This window comes from Nannospalax galili, unplaced genomic scaffold, assembly GCF_000622305.1.
Source record: "Nannospalax galili isolate Female #2095 unplaced genomic scaffold, S.galili_v1.0 scaffold1395, whole genome shotgun sequence".
Lineage (NCBI taxonomy): Eukaryota > Metazoa > Chordata > Mammalia > Rodentia > Spalacidae > Nannospalax > Nannospalax galili.
In genome coordinates, this window is record NW_008336062.1 from 550,573 (window position 1) to 574,373 (window position 23,801).

Here is a 23,801-nt window from a genome sequence, read left to right on the forward strand (position 1 = left end):
CTTTTTATCCAAATTATATTGAATAATTAGGAAATAATATATTTACAAAGAATGAAAACACTTGAATTTTTTAAACATGAAAACTAGTTGAGTAAGGTAGGGGTTCTGGGTATGCCTTTATAACTTAATTTAAACCATAATGAGCATTATTTTATCATTTAGGAATATACTAAGTGAAATATTAGATATCAGAAACCATTAATAGCTAAGTATAAAAGAGGTTAAGGAACAAAAAAAAATGAGAAAAATGTTCACTGGGAGTACTTGATTGTCAGTTGAAGATGAATTCCATCCAGCATCTCAGAAATCCACATGGATGAGTCCTTAGATGAAGCTGGTTATTATTTTGTAGTGCAGGAGAAGGTTAGAAGTACCCGAGTACAGTCTTTACTCTCCAGTTGAATGGAGTGTTTGATGTAGTTGATGAAATCCTTCGGTTTTCTTTATCCTTCAGGAAGATTCTGCAACTAATTCTGAACTTTTAGTAATCATATTTAAAAGTCCTTGTTTTTCTAAGCAGATTAACATTTAAGAAAACTTTATGTTGTAAGTAATACTAAAGCATTAATTTTACCTCAGGGTATTGAATTTTGACCTTAAAAATTTAATACTCTTTATATTATAATTTAGCTTTTTATCCTACTTTCTTTAATTTTTTTTTACAATATACTAGTTTTTTAAATATTATTTTTATTCATTTCCATTTGGAATAATCTTTATTTTAACGTACAAATCCAAAAGTGCTTTTTTAAACCTTCCTTTTCCAGGAAGCCATATCCAAAACATAGAAAACATATATATGGCTTCTTAAATATCTAACAGTAATAAAGACAGATAAAACATATTAATAGTCTTGTTTTTTCTTAACCAATTTAAACTGATTATTTGTTAAAGGTAAGTCATGGTAACAGGTACTTTGAAATTATTTTTAGTTAAAAAGAATTCACGTCTCATTAGGGTTTGAGGCATTCAGAAGATAAAATTTTGGCATTTGACTTATTTGTTGCCATCTGTTTACCATCAATTATAAAATTGATAAAAGCTGCCATCAATTATAGTTTATTAATCATTTAACAAGTATTTAACTATATTTTTAAAATTTAAAGCAGAGATGAACAATTATCTCAAATATATTATAATGTAACACATTAACATTAGTTATAAACTTTAAGAAGTCTTAAACTTTAAGATGTCTTTGTAAGCCTTGAAGCAGGTATTTTTATTTTTTGAATTTTATTTGTTTTTACACTAAATTATTTACATGTATTAATTCATTAGACAATCACTCTGAAAGATAATAGCAAGCTAGATCTAGGACTTGTAGCCTTATCTACAATTCTGTAAAGATTCTGTTGGAAAAAAGTTGGTCCTAAAATATTGGTTCACATATCTTGAGAATACTTCTTTTCTGATAAGATCCTCTTTTTTTTTTCAAATGTACTCTTTCTTCTTTTTTTTATATTTTATTTTTATTTTATGTGTATGTATGAGTATATTGCCTGCATGTATGTGAGTGCATGTGTGTCTTGCAACTCGGAGGTCTTCTGAGGGCTTCAGAGTCTCCTGGAACTGGAGTTAAGGATGGTTTGTAGCGGCCATGTGGGTGCTGGGAATGGAACCCAGGTCCTCTGCAAGAGCAGTCAGTGCTCTTAACCACTGAGCCATTTCTACAGCCCCCTTCTTTTATTTTTTTGTTATGGGGCTTTTGGCTACTCTAACATTTCCCCCTCTGAAGACGTAACCCTAAAATCTTTTAATGATTAGATAAAAGCTCCCAAATACTTTTGACATTTTTGGCCTTTGGAATGGAGTATATTGCTAAGAGGCCCAAGGACCTTGTGAGTTTTAGCCAAAAAACTGGCTACTTTTCTTTGGGGCCTTTTTCCCCTAACTGCCTAGCCAATTCCTACCTCCTAATCCTACCACACCATCCTCTGAAGAGGTTACCCAACTTGTGGATAAGGAATCAGGACACAGACCATTCTGGCTTCTTCCATGCTGAACAGGGATGCAGGTGAGGCAACTGGAGTATCCCATTAGGGGGTCTGTCTGAAAGACTCCAAAATTGCATAACTCTTATTACCACGTGGAGGCAGGATCCAGGTGCTCTCAGGCAGTCCCCTGAGTTCTCAGTCCCTATGCCAGAACCTGGCACTCTCTGACGGTTTGCAGAGATCACAACCACTACACGGATGGAGGCCATGGAACCCACCCTCTCAGGCTGTCTGATAGGATCTCCAAAGCAGGTATTTTTAAATGACCAATTGTCTTTTTAAATGTTTAGAACTGTTTTTACATAAATTTGGCAAAGATATGCACCTTATCAAACTTGTAGTTGGCTTTAAGGAGGCAGTAGTGATAAAAAAATGCCTTAAAATGCTTATATTTATAAAAACATAACATACTTACAAAATACGTCTAAAGGCAGAGATAAGTGATCTTTCATAATCCTTGGAATAAAGAGTTTAATATATTAGGAGAACATGTTACAGAACCAGAATTGAGACAAGGATCAAGGAGATAACATCTTGACCAGACTTTAGTATATCTTGTCTAAAAAGATTCTTTAAATATTTAAACTTTAAAACTCATGTTAAAATCTATATCTAAAAGATCTAGGACCATTAGTCACTTCTACTTGCTTTGCCAAAGTGGTCACATTGATTTAATGTCTTCAATGGGCATGTATGGACGTGTGGCCAAACAAACAAGTCTGTTGGAGTTGGGACCTTGTCCCTTAAAATTTTAGTTTTACTGTGAGCCAAAACAAGATGGGCTAATTTCACATCAGTTTACGTGACGCTTACTTAGAAGCCAATTTGATACCAAGTAAAATATTTATCTTTTAAACCTAAACTCATGTAGACGGTGCATTCATATACAGTCATATATAACAGATTTTAGCAACCAAGATCTTGTTTAATTATTTTTTGCTGAGAGTACATCTGTAATTTTCATTATGAAAAGGAAATTTAATACAAAGATCTTTGGAAAACCTGTATATCCATTGTTTTACAGGTAGTCTAGCTTTAGTAAAACCTTACATTTAATAGTTTCATATTAAGAATATTTTTGAAAGAAATGATTGTTCCCTGTGACTGTTACACAATTGGAATAAAAATTTAATGTATATATATTTAGAACCTGTTTTTGAAGGAAATCCTAATCAAAAATCTATGTATGTAATGTTAGATTTTATAATTTACTGAAATATTTATCTTACAATTTTAATGAATGCCATTTTATATAAACAATTAGCATTTAAAAGTTTTGTGAAACAATAGGTCCAAAGTTATTATTTAGTAGGTTTTTTATTTTTTTTTTGTCTTTTTGAGACAGGGTCTCCCTGTAGTCCCAGCTTTCCTGGAACTCACTATGTAGACCAGGCTGGCCTTGAACTCACAGAGATCCACCTGCCTCTGCTTCCCAAGTGCTGGGATTAAAGGCGTGTGCCACCACGCCCGGCAGAGGATGTGTAGAGCACTCAAGTTTATAAAACAGTATGTATTTATCAGGCCTTTTAATACATTAGCAAAATACATTTATAACCTGCACATGTGCATTTTAATCTTGCCAAAATAATAGTAATAATAATGATAATAATAATTCTTGTGCACAATAAAAATAATGAGAAAGGAAAAAACTGAAGTGGCCACAGTTTAAAAAACTGTCTTGCTGGGCATGGTGGTGCACACCTTTAATCCCAGCACTTGGGAAGCAGAGGCAGGTGGATCTCTGTGAGTTCAAGGCCAGCCTGGTCTACATAGTGAGTTCCAGGACAGCTGGGGCTACAAGGAGACCCTGTCTCAAAAAGACCGAAAAAAAAAAAAAAACAAAACCAAAAATAAAACTGTCTTGACACAAACTACACATGAAAACAATTATCAAAGACACACAACACAATTATGTGAAATCCAGGTGCACCAAAGAGTGAGAGAAGGCAGAAGGCTTACATCTCTAGTTCTTTAATATGTAAAAAAAGACTTAGTGGCCTAAAAGAAAGGGTGAAGTTTGCCATGTAGAGTTAAGATAATATCTTTCTCTCCTTTTAAGAGCTAAATAAAAGAAGGGTATTATAAATAAAACCCAAGATCCAAGATCTAAGAACCCTATCAATACCTCACAAAATACATGTGGACAAAGCAATAGTAACTTGGCAAAGCAGATTTTACTTTTGCATAAGGGTTCGTTGCATGGTCAGTCAGATCCAGTTTAAAAGAATCTGCTTAAAGAGAGTAGAGCTCAGCTGCCCCAGGCCATCAGGTTCAGGAATGTATTAGGATCTTCCCTTAAACAAAAGTCTTACAAGATGTGGTGGGATTAAAAGATTAGAATTTCTTGTCATAAACCAAGTTCTAAGTTTTATAGGTTTTGAAATAGAAGACTAATATTTAATGTTTCTTTCAGGGGGCAGTGCCTTTATATATGAAACCAGTAGAGTTCCTCTTGTCTAAGCTATTAGCGTAACATAAATCAGGCAACATAACATAAATCAGAGGTGACAAGACAAACAGTAAAGGAAACATTAACATACATCTTTGATCCCAGTACTTGGGAGACAGAGCCAAGCAAATCTCTGTGGAGTTCAAGGCCATGTCTCAAAAAAAAAAAAAAAAAAAAAAAAAAAAAAATTTTTTTTAAAAAAAAAAAAATTTAAAAAAAATTTTTTTTAAAAAAAAAAAATGTAGTTATCTCATTTTGTCTTAGGAGGCAAGAGACTGGCTTAGGCCTTCTTAGGGGGTCAGCTTTTTTCATGTACCCCAGAAAAAACCACATACTGACCCAGGTACCAGACTATAAATCAGTCTATGAGATTTTTTAAAAAACATTTTATTTATTATTTTTATTTTATGTGTATGTGTGTATTGCCTGCATGTAGGTAAGTACACCCATGTCATGCAATGCCCACGGAGGACAGAAGAGGCTGTTGGAGCCCCTGGAACTGGAGTTACGGACAGTTGTTAGCTGCCATGTAGGTGCTGGGATTCGACAAAAACAGTCAGTGTTCTTAACTGCTGAGCGATCTCTCCAGTCCCCGAGTCTATGAGATTTGTAAGTGGGATTTGGCCAGAAAAATAGAAGTAAAGGAATCCAAATTGCTTAGCAGGGTAGATCATACAGATAACAGATTAGAAACTCACCAACAATGCTTCAAGATGGATCTTATGAGGAGTGCCCAGAGACTTTAGGACTGACTGAGACATAGCTGTCACGTGGTCATTAGGAGCCTAAGGAGTTCTCCTAAGCGTTGGAGAACTCTACTCAGGCCAAACCAACATTCCTGGCTTCAAATGTTGAAGGGAATTTTAAGAATAGCTGTATAATAAAGACAATTTTTAATGTAGACTTTCCATGAACGTTAAGGACAAGAGTTGCTCAAGGGACGAGACAATGAGATATATCCAAGCTTCCTGGAAGAATAGTATTCTTTCTTCAAACAGGCTATAATCTCTTTACATATAGAGCTTTGTGTTAGGAGATAAAGAATTTACAATTTATTCTTTAATTCATCAAAGGGGAAGTATTTATCTGAAGAAATGTGTCCTTGTTAAGTTCCTGTATAACCATATTTAAAAGCGTCTGAAACATCTATTTTATTTACCTATGAAAGTCATCTTTGAGTTGGATTAGGCTCCATTGAAGGTTCACTGCCATGGAGTGAACAAAAGTATTTATTTATCACATAGGGGAGTTATAGCAGCAGCCTGGAGTCACTTCTTGTCCCTCTGATTCCTAAGCTGGGATTGGCAAAGTAGGACCCACTGTCCAACTTAATAAATTAGCTTGCTTATTTATGTATGACCATGATCTAAGAGTGGTGTTCACAGATGGACAGTTGCAATTGATACCAAAACACTAACTGAACAGCAAGAAAATGAAATGTTACCTCCTCCAAATAATTCCATTTTTTCTTATTTCTCTCTATTACAAGGATTACACTAATTTATAATTAGTAAAAAAAAATCACGGAAACTGGTTTTCTTATATAAACACATTACATGATATGCTTAATTTTGTCTTGAAAAGAAAGCAGAAATGGTTTGATTGGGTGCTGGCAGTTTTAGAGCAAGAAGTTTAAGGGGGAAGCCTGCTTTCCCAGTGCTTGCTGCTTTACCAAAGGTGTTGGCTTTTCTCTGGCGCCTGAGTGTGATGGCTGCTGTTCAGGTATACCTGCAGGCAGTTCTTGAGTGCTTGCATTTCCTGTATTTCAAGTTTTATAGAGATTTGTTCTTAATATTATTTGTGTTATGAATTATTTTCAGATAATGCAGTAAAATGAGAGGCTAGATATAATTTTTGATATTGATAGAGTTCTGTACTAAACTGTGTGTGTGTGTGTGTGAGTGTGTGTATGTGTGTGTGTGTGTGTGTGTGTGTGTGTCTAAGACATGGCCTCCAGGTATAGCCGAGGTTCATCTAGAACTTAGGATCCTGCTGCCTCAACCTCCCTGGTGCTGAGATTGCATATGTGTGATACTGAAATTATCTTAAGTTGCACTTTTATCACTTAGTTATTCCTTTTGTTTTCTTTCTGTCATCTTTGAGAACATATTTAGAGGTTCTAGCAAGAGAGCATAGCTAAACCTTACACCCTTGGTGGAGTGGTCCTCTGCCATCTGGGAAGTTTATCAATTCTTTGACTGAGGGTACAGTGTTAGGTGTGATGAACATGGAGTGATGAGGGAAGAAAGGGGTTCTCATCTAGCCAATTAGATCAGCCAAATCAGCCCTGGGGATCAAAGGAGTGACAGTTGAAGCCAGAGTGTCCTCATGTCCTGTTTTCTTCTGTCTTTAAGGTATATTGATGGTGTACACCTGGGAGGCAGAGGCAGGAGGCCAGCCTGGTCTATATAGTGAATTCCAGGCCAGCTGGGGCTACAGGGAGACCCTGTCTCAAAAAACAAAGCCAAAAAATTTAGAATGTATTGCAATTGCTTTCATTCTGCCTTCATGTTTTTTTCATAGATTTTAAATTATAAAGATAATATAATTTATAATATCTTAAACTAGGGTTGGCATGCTGCACAATTGTACAAGTGGGGCACTCAACAAAATCTATGCCTAACTAGTCTAGAGTTTTAAAGTCAGCAGTGTTTTGTGTTCATGTAATTGGAAAGTATTGTTTGGCCTTTTTATGGTGGGGGGGGCTGGGTTGAGACAGGTCTTCCTGTAGCCCTAACTGGCCTGGAACTTGCTTATGTAGACCAGGCTGGTCTCAAACTCACAGAGATCCGCCTGCCTCTGCCTCCCAAGTGCTGGGATTACAGGCATGTGCCACTATGCCTGGTGAAAAGTATTGTTTGGAAATTGAATTTTAGATGTTATGTTTAAAAAAAATGGTGCTGCAAATTGGAAAGCATTCTGGACTATAACTAGTTGATTAGTTTAGGGATACATCTATAATATATACTAAATAATATTTTTGTTGCACATATTTTCCAGAAAATGTCAGTTTACTCTTCAAGCTCTACTGCTTGGCAGTGATGACCCTGGTGGCTGCAACTTACACCATAGCTTTAAGATACACCAGGACAACAGATAATGAACTTTACTTTTCAACCACAGCCGTGTGTATCACAGAAGTTATAAAGTTACTCCTAAGTGTTGGACTTTTAGCTAAGTAAGTAAAAATACTTCTAGAGTGGGTATGTATTGTATGCCTTGGGCAGCCCTTTAAAGTACATGACTATCTGACCCTGAATGGCAGCAGCATTGCTGCTGAAGAACTCTTCTACAGCAGGGTTGGCAAACAGTGGTCTGTGTTCCAAATGTAGCTTGTTGTTGGTTTTTGTTGCAAAGAAGACTGTATTTCTCACAGAGCCTAAAATATTTGACCCTTACAGAAGAAAAATTATTGATCTGTTTTAGAAGGATATACTGATAATAAGCATTTCATGGGTGCTTCCTATATTAAGTGCTAGACACTGTGCTAGGTGTTTTCCACTAATTATTTCATTTTTATATATTTTAGGTATTATCTGTTTAATTAACACAGCATATGAGGTACCTCAAAATTATACTGTTAACACTGGGCTTTGACTCAGTAACCCCATATAAGAATCATTCTAGATGATGGTACAATAAAAGAGAGGGGTGGGATAAGAGCTTCTAAGTAAAAGAGGCTTAATTCTATTTCTGGGTTCACAGTATAGTATTTAATATCTTAAGTTTAGCTTTTTCATCTTTTTCACTGGAGAAAATAATATAGAGTGATGAGAATTAAATAAAATCCTGTTAGTAAATGACTTGGGGGAGGGAGAGTCATGAGATGAGGACCTACTTGAGTCACTGGGGCAGTTTTATTATGTGTGCTGGTAAGAGTGGGGAACAGTAAGTAATGGCATGTGTGGGCTTTTATGTAGAAATAGGCAAATTACATTTAAATATTTCCAAACTCATTTCATAAATCTTTGTTCAGCAGTTTTCATGTGACACCTTTTTGGTGGTGTTTTTTTGAGATAGGGTCTTCCTGTAGCCTCAACTGGCTGGGAACTCACTATGTAGACCAGGCTGGCCTGGAACTCACAGGCTGGCCTCTGCCTCCTGAGTGCTGGGATTAAAGCCATGTGCCACCATGCCCAGCTCATGACTTGTTGCTACTGCACTATGCTTTTTTCCAGGCTCTTTCAGCAGACAGAGCTAGGAAATGTATGCCCATGCATACAGATATACCTATGTATGTCCATTTCTCTGTATGTATATAATAGTTATATATTGATACCGACAACTACAACAAGCAACACAGGGCTTTTGTTTCCTTCTCCAACGTTGAGTTTAGCTTCTGTTATCCTCAAGACAATTACTAATTTACTTAATCCTAGAACATGTAAATAGATAAAGAATTTCTGGGCAAGATGGCTCAGTGAGTAAAAGTGCTTGCTGCCAAGTCTGATGACTCAGATCTGATCCCTGGTACCCATATGGTGGAAGGAGAGCATCAGTTTCATATAAGTTGTCTTCTGACCTCCACACGAGCACTGTGGCATGTACCCAAATGCATGCTCACACACAAAAGTAAATAAACGTGATTAACATTTTTAAAAAAAGAATTTCTAATATATACTCATGGGAAAAATATCAAGCTTATTAAATCTTAGTAATTTGTATGTAGTTCTTTTTGCTATAAGTTTTAGAACATATAATAATAGTTAAGATGCTTGAGTTCTCTTTTCCTCTTAAGTATAATCTTCTTTTTTTTTTTTTTTTGGTTTTTTTTTGACAGGGTCTTCCTGTAGCCCTGGCTGGCCTGGAACCCACTATGTAAACCAGGCTGCCCTTGTTTTGTTTTTGAGACAGGGTCTCCCTGTAGACCCAGCTGGTGGCCTGGAACTCACTATGTAGACCAGAGACCAGGCTGGCCTTGAACTCACAGAGATCTGCCTGCCTCTGGGCTCCAGTCCTGGGACTAAGGGTGTGCACCACCATGTCCTGCTATAATTTTCTTATATACACTTACAATAATTGGAATCCATCATTCTTATTGATTTTACTTATAGTTTTCTAAGATGTTTGGAATATGAAATACTTATTTTGATCAAAAACTAGAAAAGAAGAAAAGGAGGGCTGTGTGGAGGAATTAATGGATGGTACTTTGATAAATAAGGCTTATGTGGTTTAATTGATGAATTTTAGTTATATGCAAGAGACTGCTAGGCACTGAGTATGAATACCTATATATTGTGCTTTTCTTTTTTTATACCTAAATGTTTTTTATTATCATTTTTCATACTTAAATGCTTCTTGTCAGTACATAGAAATCTTTCTTTTTCCAAGCTGCATGGTATTCCACTACTTAGGTGTACTATATATGCTAATCTGTGTTCACAGGAAAAGAAAAAAAAAGCTGTTTAATTTTCTGCCTCATCATTCTTATCTCCCTTTTTGTTTTCAAAGAGAAACTGGTAGTTTGGGTAGATTTAAGGCATCTTTAAGTGAAAACGTCTTGGGGAGCCCCAAGGAACTAGTAAAGTTAAGTGTGCCATCACTGGTGTATGCTGTTCAGAACAACATGGCTTTCCTAGCTCTTAGTAATCTGGATGCAGCAGTGTACCAGGTAAGTCAAAATAAATAATATGAAAAACTCTGAATTAAAAAAAATATATTTTTCCTGGTCTTCATAGCAAGTTCTGGCTACATAGTGAGATCCTGTCTCAAAGCAAAGAAAAGGACCCTTGATTTGAGGTTGGTTTTTGGGGGGGATCTTTTGGACTCAGGGTCTCCCTGTAGCCCCAATGGGCCTGGAACTCACTATGTAGACCAGGCTTGCCTCAAACTCACAGAGCCTGCCTCTGCTTCTGGAGTGCTGGGGCGTGCACCACCATGCCCAGCTGAATATATATGTATATATATAGGTACAAGTGTATTGCCTGCATGTATGTGACTGTACCCATGTCGTGCAATGCTGCAGAGGTCAGAAGAGGGCTTCAGATTCTCCTGGAACTGGAGTTAAGGATGGTTCATAGCCTCCATATAGGTACTGGGAATCAAACCCGGGTCCTCTGCAAGAGCAGTCAATGCTCTTAACCTCTGAACTATACATATATTTTATGGAGTAAAAACTCTTATTAATTCTTTACTGTATTACCAAGTATTTTATCAATTCTGTTAATGATATAATAATATATTTATGTCAAAGACTGACATAAGATTAATTTATATTTGTACTTTGTTTTTAGGTGACCTATCAGTTGAAGATTCCCTGTACAGCTTTATGCACTGTTTTAATGTTAAATCGGACACTCAGCAAATTACAATGGATTTCAGTTTTTATGCTATGTGGTGGGGTCACACTCGTACAGTGGAAACCAGCCCAAGCTACAAAAGTTGTGGTAAGAAACAAAGTCATACCATAACTAAAATAGGGAACTTGCTATCTTTCCTTTTTCTTTTTTTTCCCTTTTGGTCTTTTCGAGATAGGGTCTCCCTGTAGCCCCAGCTGGCCTGGTACTCACAGAGAGCTGCTAGCCTCTGCCTCCCAAGTGCTGGGATTAAAGGCATGTACCACCATGTGAAACTTGCTGTCTTTTAAAAATATTTTTATAGCCGGGTGTGGTGGTGCACACCTTTAATCCCAGCACTCCAGAGGCAGAGGCAGGCGGATCTCTGTAAGTTCAAGGCCAACCTGGTTATGCCAGCTGTGGCTACAAGGAGACCCTGTCTCAAAAAGACAAAAAATAATTTTTTAATTTTGATTTTATGTGTATGAGTGTATTGCCTGCATATATGTAAGTGCACCCATATGGTGCAGTGCCCTCAGAGGTCAGAAGAGGGCATCTGATCCCCTGGAACTGGAGTTACAAATGGTTGTTAGCTGTCATGTGGGTGCTGGGAATCAAACCTGGATCCTCTTCAAGAGCAGCCAGTCTTTTAACCACTAAGCCATCTCTCTAGTTTGGAAACTTGCTATCTTACAACACCTTAGTCTTGTGCATGTCAGTCACTGTGATGCAATACAGAATAATTACGTCTGATTTAAAATTGCACTTGGCTTTATAGATACGCTTTTCCCCTTTAACATTATATAATTATTGATAAGAAAGTTATTATTGACTTTCCTTAGACCAAATTTATTAAAATTTATTAGAAGATAACCTGCACAGTCTATTCTACCCATTTTGTTTTATGGATGACCCATTAAGGTCCAAACAGGTGAAGCAATGTGTGCAAAGAGAGCTAAACTTTGACTAAATCTCTGCCAGCCTCTACATAATGTACATGTTCACAATTTCTAGGCTTTTTCAGTTATCTTTTGGAAATGCTGGGCAAGGTTTCCTCCATCTAGTTTTGATTGTCCCTCAACTTATAGTCTCTTATCCTTTGCAGTATGCCCATTGTTAGTGATAGGGATAATACTAGAGCAGTATTCTGATATGAATATGAAAATGGGACAAAAAATGCGCTTTACTTAATGGTTTCAACACTGAATGTTAAGGTATTTAACCTATTTTTTTGAGAATACTGTAAGCTTCTATCAGTTATTTCTCCAAAGAGAAGTATAAAGTGGAACTCTAGTTAGTGAGTGAGTTTTACCAAGGTCAGGGGTTTCATTTATACCAAATATTCTCCTCAAGGCTTAGCAAAGGGGCCATGGTTCTCTTAGGAATAGATGGCAACTGGGAATTAGCATTTGTAAATGTAGTGAGTCTGCTCATTTTAAATACTTACTCTTTAGCTTAGAAGAGAAATGTTTGTTTTCAGATGAGCATTTATTGCTTTTAGATGATGTGGAAACATGTTCATATGCTTGGTGACATTTCAAAATATGTATCAAATATGTACTACACATTTAATTCAGTTATAGACTTAAGAGAAGTATTTTTTTTTTGATAAGTCAAACACTGAAGTGTTAAACTTGAGTTTAAGTAAAACCTCACATCATTTGGAAGAGTGTTGGGTCTGCTCACAAAGTATACGTGAAAGCTGTCAGCTAGAACAGAGTAAAGCAGCTTATCCTACCTTGGGCCACTCTAGAAAGCCTTTTTGTACTCTAACAGAATGCAGCTTCCTGTAACTACCTTTCATTTTTCTTTGTTCTTGTCATAACAGTTCAGCTCCCTACCAATGCCATAGAATGAACTTATGAATGAGGATAATGTCATATCCCTACCCTCCAGGTGTCTGTCCCCTCTCTCCAATTAAACAACTCTATTATTGCTTTCTGTAGTGTGATTTCTAGACAGAAACTTCCTGAGCCCTACCTCAACACTTTGTCTCGTATTTTACCTCTGAATGCATTGGTCTGGAATTGTTACATAGTGTGTCCTAAAATTGCATACTAGCTCCAGAGTTACCTGAGTAGTGTCAGGTATAACTTGATTACTCTGTTGATTTCTTAAGTCAGCACATGATTATATTAGTTTTGGGAGAGCAAGCTATCCATTTTTAATTGATTATATACAATGCATGCCACATCAATACATCTTTTCTTGAATTTCCTATAGAGCTAGTTTATTTTAAACCAGTATTTGCATTTAAACTCATCTTGTTAATTTTGAAGTTCTTACTGCTCAGGCCCTTGGTTTCTATTTCTTATCCATTGTTAGCTTTCTTTTGAGTGTTATGCTTTCTGGAGTGAACACGTGTCTTCATTAAAATTTTTATAACAGACCAGAGTCTGTGGGATATACCACTTTTAGACCTCTCTCTACTTCTTGCTTACTAAAACATCTGTCCTTAATAGTTTTCATGGGTCAGTATTTGAGGGTCCCTCATCTAAGTGATTCTGGCTTGAGGCCTCTTACTACAATTGTAATGAAGCTATTGTTTAGTCAGCTGAAGGCTTGACCCATCCTATGTGTGGACAGCACTTTCTGATGGCAACTCAGAAGGAAACTTTGCTTTCACTGGCAAGTTCATCTATTCTTCTGTTGCCATTGCTATATTCCTTTGCTGATATTAGAGCCATCCTTTTCTGGCTTCCAAGGTACACTGAGGACCAGCAGCTCTCTAGGAATCCTCCATGCCTTAAACGCCAGATTAGAACTGATGAAGCATTTAGGCTTGTGGACTGAGCAACTACTGAATTCTCAGCCTTTCCAGTGTGAGAAAATCATTGTTGGACTACCCAAACTATATCATGTAAGCCAATCTAACGCATTTCCCTTTAATATATATTCATTCTATCAGTTCTGGTCCTCTAGAGAACTCTAATACAGAAATTGGTATCAGGGAAGTGACCGACCTGACCATTTGGTTTCATTTTTTGTGGACCTTTTTGTTGGAGGACTATGGAAGATTTTGGAACTTTGGGCTGGAAAAGCAGCTGAATGTTTAGAGCTTAATGAGCTGTTGTTATTAGAGCTTGGAAGATAGTGCTGAGAGAAATGTGGACTGTGTAGGCCTGACTCAAGAGGTTTCAGAAGGGAATAAGAACTTAAGAGTTGGATCATGGGCTGGTGAGATGGCTCAGTGGGTAAAGGCACTTGTTGCCAAGACTGACAACCTGAGTTTAGTCCCTGGAATCCATATGAAAAGACAGAACTAACTCATGAATGTTGTCCTCCATATGCACAACATGGCACACATATACCTCCTCAGACAAAATAAATACATGTAAATTTGAAAAAGAACTGGAATAGGGGCCATCCATGTGATAGTCTTACAAAGAATTTCTGTGTGCTGGTCATGGTGAACATAAAGCAGCAACTATGATTGTCAAAGATGTCAGCACCAGTGAAGTAAAACCTTTTGTGTTTCACTGGGACAACAGGATGCTTGTCAGTTGGGGCTGAAAAATCAGCTGTGATTAATAGGAGATCAGTAACACTGAGGTGAAATCTTCGGTGCATCATTGGGACAATTAGAAAGTATTTTCCTTAGGGTCAGCACACAGAAGCTGTGGAAGGCAAAAGCTCCAAGTCAGGCTGGCACCCAAATGTGGCAATGTATGAATTCCCACAGAGAACTGGCTTTCAAAGTATGAAAGCTGTAGGATTGAAGGGGTCATGGGGAGCAGCTGAAGCTTGGCACTGTGTAGAAGTCCCTGTGGAGAAGCCAGGAGAGGCCACTGGTGAAGGTGCAGCCTCAGTTGCAGTGGAGAACCCAGGATATTGGAGGTGCTAGGACTGTGGATGACCACCAAGGACAGAGGCAGGTGCGAGGTGGAGCAGGCTTATGTCTGAGATAAGCTATAGGTGCTGAGGATGGCAGGGTTAAGAGAAGTGTGACTGGCCAAGCCCTGTGGAGCTCAGAGCATTACATCACGAGTGAGCTCCCTGGTAGGAGGTAATACATGAATAGCAGTCCTGCTTTTGGGTTCTTGCTATGACCTTCCTCAAATGACAGACTGTGACGTGGAGGTATAAGCCACATAAACCCTTTCCTCCCCAAGTTGCTTTTGGTTAAAAGTGTTTTATCACAGCAACAGGAAGGAAACTAGAACAGTGTTCCTTCATATGTCTGACAGGCTGGTCTTGGTTGCTAGTCTAGCTTGATTTTTTCCCATTAGTATTTTCCGTATGAGAAATTATCCTTTTTTTTTTTTTGCATAAGAGGATTAATTTTATTGAATGACCATTCTGCTACATGTAAAGAACAACTCACATCTTTTTTTTGTTCCTTTTCTTTTGACTTGACCTGATTGTGGTAATACTTTTTCTTTTTCCTTCTCTTGTCTTGCTGTGATTTGAATATGATTATCCCCTCTGAAACTCCTGCTAAAATTTGAATGACATCATAGTGGTATTGTGAGGTACATGCTTTAAAAGGTGGTTATACCACTAAAAGACATTAATGCCTTTCTGACAGGAGTGAGTTTGTTTTCAGGAAGCAGGCTTCAGAAGAGTGGCTGCCTCCTGTGTTCTGTCTCTGGCACACACCCCTGCCCTCATTGTACTATCACCCTTGCTACATTTTTGTCTTGTCCACAAAGATATTGTGCATATCTGTCAGTTTTTAAATAATCTTTATTTTTATGTGTATGAGTGTTTTGCTTGCATGTATGTAAGTGCACCTTTGTTGTGCAATGCCTGTGGAGGCCACAAGAGGGTGTCAGATCCCCTGGAAGAGATCAAGTTATGGACAGTTATGAGTTGTCATGTGGGCGCTCAGAACTGAACCTGGGTCCTCTGCAAGAGCAGCCAGTGCTCCTAACTTCTGAGCCATCTCTCTAGCTTCCTGTCAGTTTTCTTGACAAACATTATCTCAGTGAAATTCCTCTCATTATTTAATTCTAAAAATCCTTCAGAAAGGATTGGTTTGCTTCATCTTTAGGTTAACACTATTTTCCCTTGATGACCATTAAATTTAAGTTCTTCAAGTCATCATTAAGTGTAAGATTTTGGAAATCAACAATAACAGTAAAATGCATATTAATTAATTCTAAGTGCTTTATGTATGCTAACTCACTTCCTGGCAAAAAGCTTTAATTAATATACAAAGCAATGCACTTCTTCATAGCATATCCATACATGTGTCAATCATTATACTTTGTTCTCATTCTTTACTCTCCTGCACTGCCCTCCCCCACACCCCTTGCCTTTCTTGCTACTTTCCTTCCTCAGGTATTCCCCCATCTGCCCATAAGCCTCCATGTCACATATATTCCATTCTCTCTCTGATAGAGGTTTTTTTATTTAGCTAGTTTTCTTGTTTGTTTTGTTTTGTTTTGCAGTGCTGGATATGGAACCCAGGATCATGTGCATGGTAGGTATATTAGTGTTCTCTAACGGAACAGAACTGATAGAATGGATACACACATGTAATATAGATAATATATATTAAAAAGGAATTTATTACATTGCCTTACACAGTACTGTCCAAGTAGTCCAACCATGGCTGTCTCACAGTGAAGAGGCCAAGAATCTGGTAGTTGCTTAGTCCACAAGGCTGGATGTCTCACCATTTCCAGTCTGGCACTGAAGTCCTAGATGATTCCTCAAGAGCTGTTAGTGTTCAGTCTACATTGGAACTTACAAAAGTTCATTCTAATAACAATGAACAAATGCCACAACAATAGGATGAACTTTCTGGCAAGAGTGAAGGCAAACAGGCAAAAAGCAAAGTTCCCTTCTTCCATGTCCTTTCATCAGGGCTCCCACCTGAAGGTGCTGCCCACATTTGGGGTGGGCTTCCCACTTCAGATAATCTGATCATGAAAGTCCCTCATAGGGGCTGGAGAGATGGCTCAGCAGTTAAGAGCACTGGCTGCTCTTGCAGAGAACCCAGGTTCAGTTCCCAGCACCCACATGGCAGCTAACAACCATATGTACTCTAGTTTTAGGGAATCCAATGCCATCTCCTGGCCTCCTCAAGGCATTGCATGCATGTGGTACACTCATACACATAAAATAAAAACAAATGAAAAACAACAACAACAACAACAAAAAGGAAAGTTCCTTATAGGAGTGCCTAGTGGACTGGATTCTAGTTGATTCCAGATCTGGTCAAGTTGACAACCAAAATTAGCCATCACAGGTCTACCCTTTGTCAACATAACACCCAATCACAGACTTGGTGAGTGTAAGTTCATTTTGTTGAGCCCTCCATCTCTGCCATCATCATGGCCACTTTGTTCCTGGGCCCATGGGGCACTGACAAGGATAGCTAGAGAAGAAGGCTGACTGTCCACAGAATGGGTCATTGTATTTATTTCTGCTGAAATCACCTTTTGATGAGCATTTACACAAGACAAAAGAATCTTCATGCACTTTGCCCATTTAGAGAGATCTTTCCACATATTTCTTCCCCACATGACTTTCTCACCAATTATCTAATCATGTTCCTTTCAACTCCTTGAATATCCAATGAAACCATTGGTTATAGCCCATCAATCAATATAGAATAACAGAATCTGGAAATTTTTTCTTCCAAGCAAAATGCACTGCCCAGTGTTTAGCTTGCTGTGGAGGTTTCCCTTCATGTGGAGGTGTCCTTCATGGTTGTCCTAAAAAGGAGCTGTAATGCTGAAGCTGTCCACTTCTGGGTTGGTTCATACACAGCATGTACAATCATCAGTAAATCAGGCCCTAATCTTCTTTTCCCCACTCTACATAGGACACACCCAATGAGACCATAGCATGCTTGGGAATAGAAGGTATTATTATTCACAGGAAATGGAAACTAGATTTGGGTAATTCTATTATCTTGCTGCCTAACAATACCAGTGTATGACAGCTCAGGAAACATTCCTTTTTCCTGAATAAACACATTTTTAAACACCTGTGCTTATTCTGAGCTTTCAATTAAAATACTATTTTATGTGTATAAGTATATTGCCTGCATCTAAATACACCCATCATGCAGTGTCCACAAAGTTCAGAGGACGGTGTTGGACCCCCTGGAACTGAAGTTATGGACAGTTGTTAGCTACCGTGTGGGTGCTGGGATCCAAACCCTGGTCCTCTGGAAGAGCAGCCAGTGTTCTTAACCACTGAGTCATCTTTCCAATTTGAGTTATCAATTAAAAAAATTTTTTTTCTTTTATGTGTATGAGTATTTGCCTGCATGGATGTGTGTGTGCCTGGTGCTGGTGGAGGCCAGAACAGGGAATCAGCTTGTTTTGTACAGATGGAGTTACATGTGGGTGCTGGAAACTGAACCCAGTTCCCCTGCAAGAGAAGCAAGTGCTCCTATCTGCTGGGCAGTCTCTCTAGCCGAGTTTTCAATTTCTTGGTTACAATTTCCTTGTTACATTTGTATTAGCCATCTTCAAATTCTGTTGTTCCTATAGTCAGAATACAATGAAGATGCCATAATTAGTCATGCATTCGTTGTCTTCTTTTAACTTCTCACCAAAACACTGTTTTTCATAGGTTGATAATCTTTGAACCATCTTTCCCACTAGCCATGGACTTCTAACCTTTGTCTTGCTGTTCTAAATTTTGATTTATTCAAGACTGGTGCACATGTTCTGTGCTGTTACTCCTGGTTGAGATAACATGGCTCTTTTCTTCCAAAGTTTCCCTCATGTCTACTTTATCATCTGTCCATTCAGAAAAGCAGTTTCCTTTAGTTTTCCAGGTCTAGAGAGTAAACTGGTAAGAAAGCAGCTCTTCTATTATTTTCAGCAGCTTGCCTGTTTCAGGTAGGACAGGTGAAATCTCATGCTATGATTTTTGTTCTTGTTTTTTAATCTATGTTAGTCTTATAGCGTAGTTGTAGGGTAGGAGTGGCTCTCAAATTTTAGTACATCAGATGCAACTATAAGTTCATTAAACCAGATTGCTGGCTCATCCTCATAGTTTGTGATTCAGTAGGTCTGGGATAAGGCCTGGCAGTTTTAATTTCTAATAAATTCTTAGGTGATGCTGATGCTGCTGGTTCAGGGACTGTACTCAGAGAACTACTGGTCTAGAGTGTCCTGTTTCTCCTTTTATCTTCATCTAAACAGTTTAGAGCAAGCTTTCTTTCTCAGGTACATGCTCTCCTTACATTAGTCTTCTTTCTTTTGAATAGGTTTATATATATCATTATATTACAGTCCTGAGTCTCAACACTAATTCCAGTGATACTATTAAGATAGTATTTACCCCTCAGGGAAGACAGATGAAACTCCTGAGAGTTTAGGGAAGAAAGAAAAGGAGAGCAAAGCAGTAGGTTAGGGCACCACATACAGGCAGCTATTGACACTTATTTCAGTTTTACTGTACACGTTGTCAATCTCCCCTATACAAATAACTGCTTAAGAACAATCTGAGGTATGTGTCGTTATTTTCATTGTCTGTTCAGTATATAGCAGTGATTCTGGTACGAAGAATTGTGGACTATTGGTACTTAATAAAAATTTCAAGGGCTGGGCATGGTGGCGTACGCCTATAATCCCAGCACTCAGGAGGCAGAGGCAGGCGGATCTCTGAGTTCGAGGCCAGCCTGGTGTACATAGTGAGTTCTAGGACAGCTGGGGCTACAGGGACACCCTGTCTCAAAAGAGACAAAAAAAATTTTTCAGTAATGTGTATAGTCTCAAAAGTGAGCATTTCATCTAGTAAGTTAAGTTGTTACATTTTCAGGACTGATGCTTTGAGGCTTAGATTAGGGTGGAAGCAGAAATTAAAATTAATAGGTCAACTATGTAAAACTCTGTGCTTGAGTACTTGGAAAGTGAGGTGTCCATATTAGATTGGTTGTCTTGGAGCTCACTATGTGGACCAGGATGGGCTCAAATTCAGAGAGATCTGCCTGCCTCTGCCTCTCAAGTGCTGGGATTAAAGGTGGGGCCACCATACTGGGCGGTAACATAAATTTTTGTATTCATGTTTGGATTGTTGGATTAATTCTTTTGCTATCACTAAAAGTAACTTAAAAATTGCAATTGCAGGTGGAGCAGAATCCATTATTAGGGTTTGGTGCTATAGCTATTGCGGTATTGTGCTCAGGATTTGCAGGTAAGTCATGAAAGCATTGTTTGATACTGCTGTCAAGTTTTTAAACATTGAACTATAAGAAAATGGATTGAATATTCATGGTTTATCCCAATAATTTTTCTCCCATTAAGGCTTTAACTTCTTACACTGTTTTGTGTCAGCTCTTTTTCCCCCCAGTTAAATATGACTATTTAACCCAGTTCAGATCTCAGAATTATTCAGAATTGCAATTATCTAAGCATATACTTGTCATCCTTGACCAGCTCAGTCAGCTAAGAACTAAAAGTAAATTAGAAGACCTGAATATGAATTAGCTTTCAGTACTGTCCATTTTCCTGGAAGTGGCACTATCAATCATCAAGCTTGCCTCTGCTGCTGCAGTAATGTTACCAGCCCAGAGTCTCTTTTGTCTTAAAACCTCAAGTTCTCTTTCTTCAACAAACGAGGAGCTATGGAATAGAAAGAAAATGTAGGTGAAGGGTGCCTTAGCAAACATAACATGAAAGAGGAGAAGCCAAAAACAAAGCAGGGAAGTCTGGAGTCAAAGAAAGAGACAATCACTCCTCCCATGAGTTGAGAAAAGATAAAGTATATGAGTGTTTAGTGACGTGAGAAAAGAAGTGTGCTGTAGAAAGAGGCCCAACAGCTGTGAAACTCAGGAGCTCTTTTTAGTAAAGAATAGATTAGTTATCTTGAATAGCTTCATTTGTACCTATTTCAACAGTGACAACTATTTTTATTTTTTGACTAGGAAAGCAGGAAGGACATAGAAATGCTGCATCTTATTTACAGCAATATTCTATGAGGAGAAAAGTTAAATTTAGGAATATACTTAATTAACAATAGTACAATGCTAAACTTTTAGTCTTAGGAATTAAATTATGAGCAAAAATGGAATCACTCAAAATACTGTATTTTTTTGATTTTTAATAATGTCTTTGAATAATTAAATGCTTAGGTCCAAAATAGTATTTAGCTCAACCTCTAATTCACAACTGAGGAAATATAAGGTAGTTTAATATTCTTCTAGGCTTAAAATAAGAAAGCACTGAATAGTTAAATGTTTTCTACACATGGAATCTAACATGTAAATAAGAACAAGCATTTTGTTGCATTTTGTTGTTCCCATTCTGTCTCTTTCCAACACAGTCTCATCAGAAATAATCATTTTTGCCAGGCAGTGGGATTCACACCTTTAATCTCAGAACTCAGGAGGCAGAGGTAGGCAGATATCTGAATATGAGGCCAACCTGGTCAACTTAGTGAGTTCCAGGCCAGTCAGGGCTACATAGCAAGACCCTGCCTCAAAACCAAAAACAAACAAAACAAAACAACACCCCCAAATTAAAAAAAAAAAAATCTTAACTTTAATTAGACCTTTTAGTTGATGAGTAACAGCTCTTAAGTCTCTAGCCAACACAGTATCTGTAATAAAACTGCCAGTGTTCAACATGCATTCATCTAGATAATAACACCTGAAATAGTGGTAGTGTATGAGTTTTAGCAGCAAGAAAGTCCTTTACCCTTTCAAGTCTCTCCAGGGAAAACAAAATAAAAACAAACAAAAAACCCCCCCAACAACCATGGGCTGTCAATTCCAGAAAACCACATATAGACAGAATGTAACACCCAGTTAGTAGTTCATGGTCTGTTTGACACTGTATATAGACTTGCTTCAAATAAAATTGGCTTCAGTTAGCAAACTCTATTTAAATCTTATTTTAGTTGTAGCATTAAAAAGATTCCAAATGGTGATTATAGTTATTTTGCAAAATTAGGCATATTCATCCTTATGTATACATGAAAGGGATTAGGATAATTCAGTCTAATAGTATAGTTTTTCAGATGATCACAGCAATTTTTTTACTGGCATTAAGTGGTACAGAGAGCTTTGGTGATCTAAAAGGAAAAACTTTCTCAATAATTTAACAACTTCTTGTCAAATGTAGCTTATGAAGTTTCCTCATTATTAATTCATATGCTTTGTAAAAATGCAAATTGGTAATGTTCAGTATATTGTGTCATAAAAATTATATAGTAAATGTGTATTTAACTATTATTAAATATACCATTCCTCAAATCATGTACTCTAGGGTATGTCCTAAACAAAAGACATTTTCAGTTAATCCATAATGTCTTTAATATTTCCATGTCCAACTTTTTTCTTCCAGGAGTTTATTTTGAAAAAGTTTTAAAGAGTTCGGATACTTCCCTTTGGGTGAGAAACATTCAAATGTATCTATCAGGGATCATTGTGACACTAGTTGGTACCTACCTGTCAGATGGAGCCGACATTAAAGAAAAGGGATTTTTCTATGGTTACACATATTATGTCTGGTTCGTTATCTGTAAGTATGAAAAGTTCTGAGTAGATTCTGTTTTGCCTTTAAAAAATGCTGTTTTATGTCTTTATAGCATTTTGGAATTAGTTCTCTGATACTATAAATACCACTTTGAAAAATGTAATTTTGTTTTCATTGACTTGCATTTGTGGCACAGCTATCCCAAAGCAATATTGCCTTTACCATCAAAAGAAGTTAGTAAATGTGTATAAATTTACCAATAGATCACATAGTCTTTTGGGCATCTGAGAAACAATGTTATAATAGGAACTACTATTCAATTTCAGTATATTTTCTGCTTCTAAAGAAAAAAAATAGTGTTTTCCTTTTTTCTAGGTAAATGAGTATGTCATTTCTGGGAATGAAAATTTTCTCACCATTATGGAATGTTTTCTTTACCTGATAATTATTAAGATTTTTTTTTTTTTTCCCTGTATCCCCAGTCCTTGCAAGTGTTGGCGGCCTCTATACCTCTGTTGTGGTCAAGTACACAGACAACATCATGAAAGGCTTCTCTGCAGCAGCAGCCATTGTCCTTTCTACCATTGCTTCAGTGCTACTTTTTGGATTACAGATAAGTATGTCCTAGTTTATAGTAGGTTAACATGGAAGAGTCCATCACTTCCATGACTCATTAAGTATTCCTAATTTTGTGGCAATTTATTTTATAAGTCCAGCAGTTTGCAGCTGTGTGAAAGGTGAATAAAGAGCACTTTGGTGTCCTGACTTAAGCTTGAAGAGTGCTGGTTATAGGTGAAAAAGAGCCTTTTGGCTATCAGGCCTTGTTCCTGAAGTATTAATGTCCTGTTTGTTTCTTCATTGCTGTGACAAAATGCTCTGACCAGTACCAACTTAGGGAGGAAAGGGTTTATTTGGGTCGCAGTTCATCAGGGAGCCTAAGGTAAGAACTCAGAACAGGAACCTGGAGGCAAAAGAAGCACAGGCCATGGAGGAATGCTGCTTACTGGCTTGCTCCCCTGGCCCCTGCTCAACCTGCTTTCTTATACAACATAGGCCCACCTACCCAGGGGTGGTACCACCCACAGTGGGCTGGACCCTCCCACATCACTCATTAATCAAGATGATGTCCCACAGACATGGCCACAGGCCAGTCCAATGGAGACAATACTCCAACTGAGACTCCTTCAACCCAGGTGTGTCAAGTTGACAGTAAAGCTATCCAGCACAATTAGATACAAGATGAGTTGGGTGTGCCAGGGTGCACAGTTGGCCACGTGTAACTATGGGTTCTGCATCTGTGGATTCAACAATGGTTAGAAAATATTAGGAGGAAAAAAAACCTGAAGGGAAAGCTGGCTGTGGTCTAACACACACATTCTGTAATAAGCAGTAGCCTTGAATAAGTTCCTAGAAGTGAGTTTTCAGGGCTTAAAATGTACTTTTGGGGGATTAAAAAAGTACATACCTATAAACTGATTTCTAGAAGGATTGAGGGTATTGTTTGATATCCTAGCAGCTGTGAATGAGGAATCTTAGTTCCCTGAATTCTTACCAACATTGGATCTTACTGTACTTAAGAAAACTTGCTAACCTGATAAAGATATTTGCCTTATATTTATTTTTCCATGATTGTTAAAGAGGGTGAACACTGATTTATGTCAGCTCTTTACATATTATATTAAATGTATTATATTAA

General features: G+C 37.6%; 1 protein-coding gene across 1 annotated transcript in view; it reads left to right on the plus strand.

Annotated features, from left to right (window-relative positions):
* Slc35a1 (solute carrier family 35 member A1) overlaps positions 1 to 23,801 on the plus strand; it is a 31,498-nt gene that overhangs the window by 4,028 nt on the left and 3,669 nt on the right. Inside the window, exons 2-7 of the mRNA XM_008830842.3 lie at positions 7,444 to 7,621; positions 9,895 to 10,054; positions 10,677 to 10,829; positions 19,757 to 19,823; positions 21,974 to 22,150; positions 22,588 to 22,722. Of these exons, the coding sequence (XP_008829064.1) occupies positions 7,444 to 7,621; positions 9,895 to 10,054; positions 10,677 to 10,829; positions 19,757 to 19,823; positions 21,974 to 22,150; positions 22,588 to 22,722 (870 nt within the window). The remainder of the gene's footprint in view (positions 1 to 7,443; positions 7,622 to 9,894; positions 10,055 to 10,676; positions 10,830 to 19,756; positions 19,824 to 21,973; positions 22,151 to 22,587; positions 22,723 to 23,801) is intronic.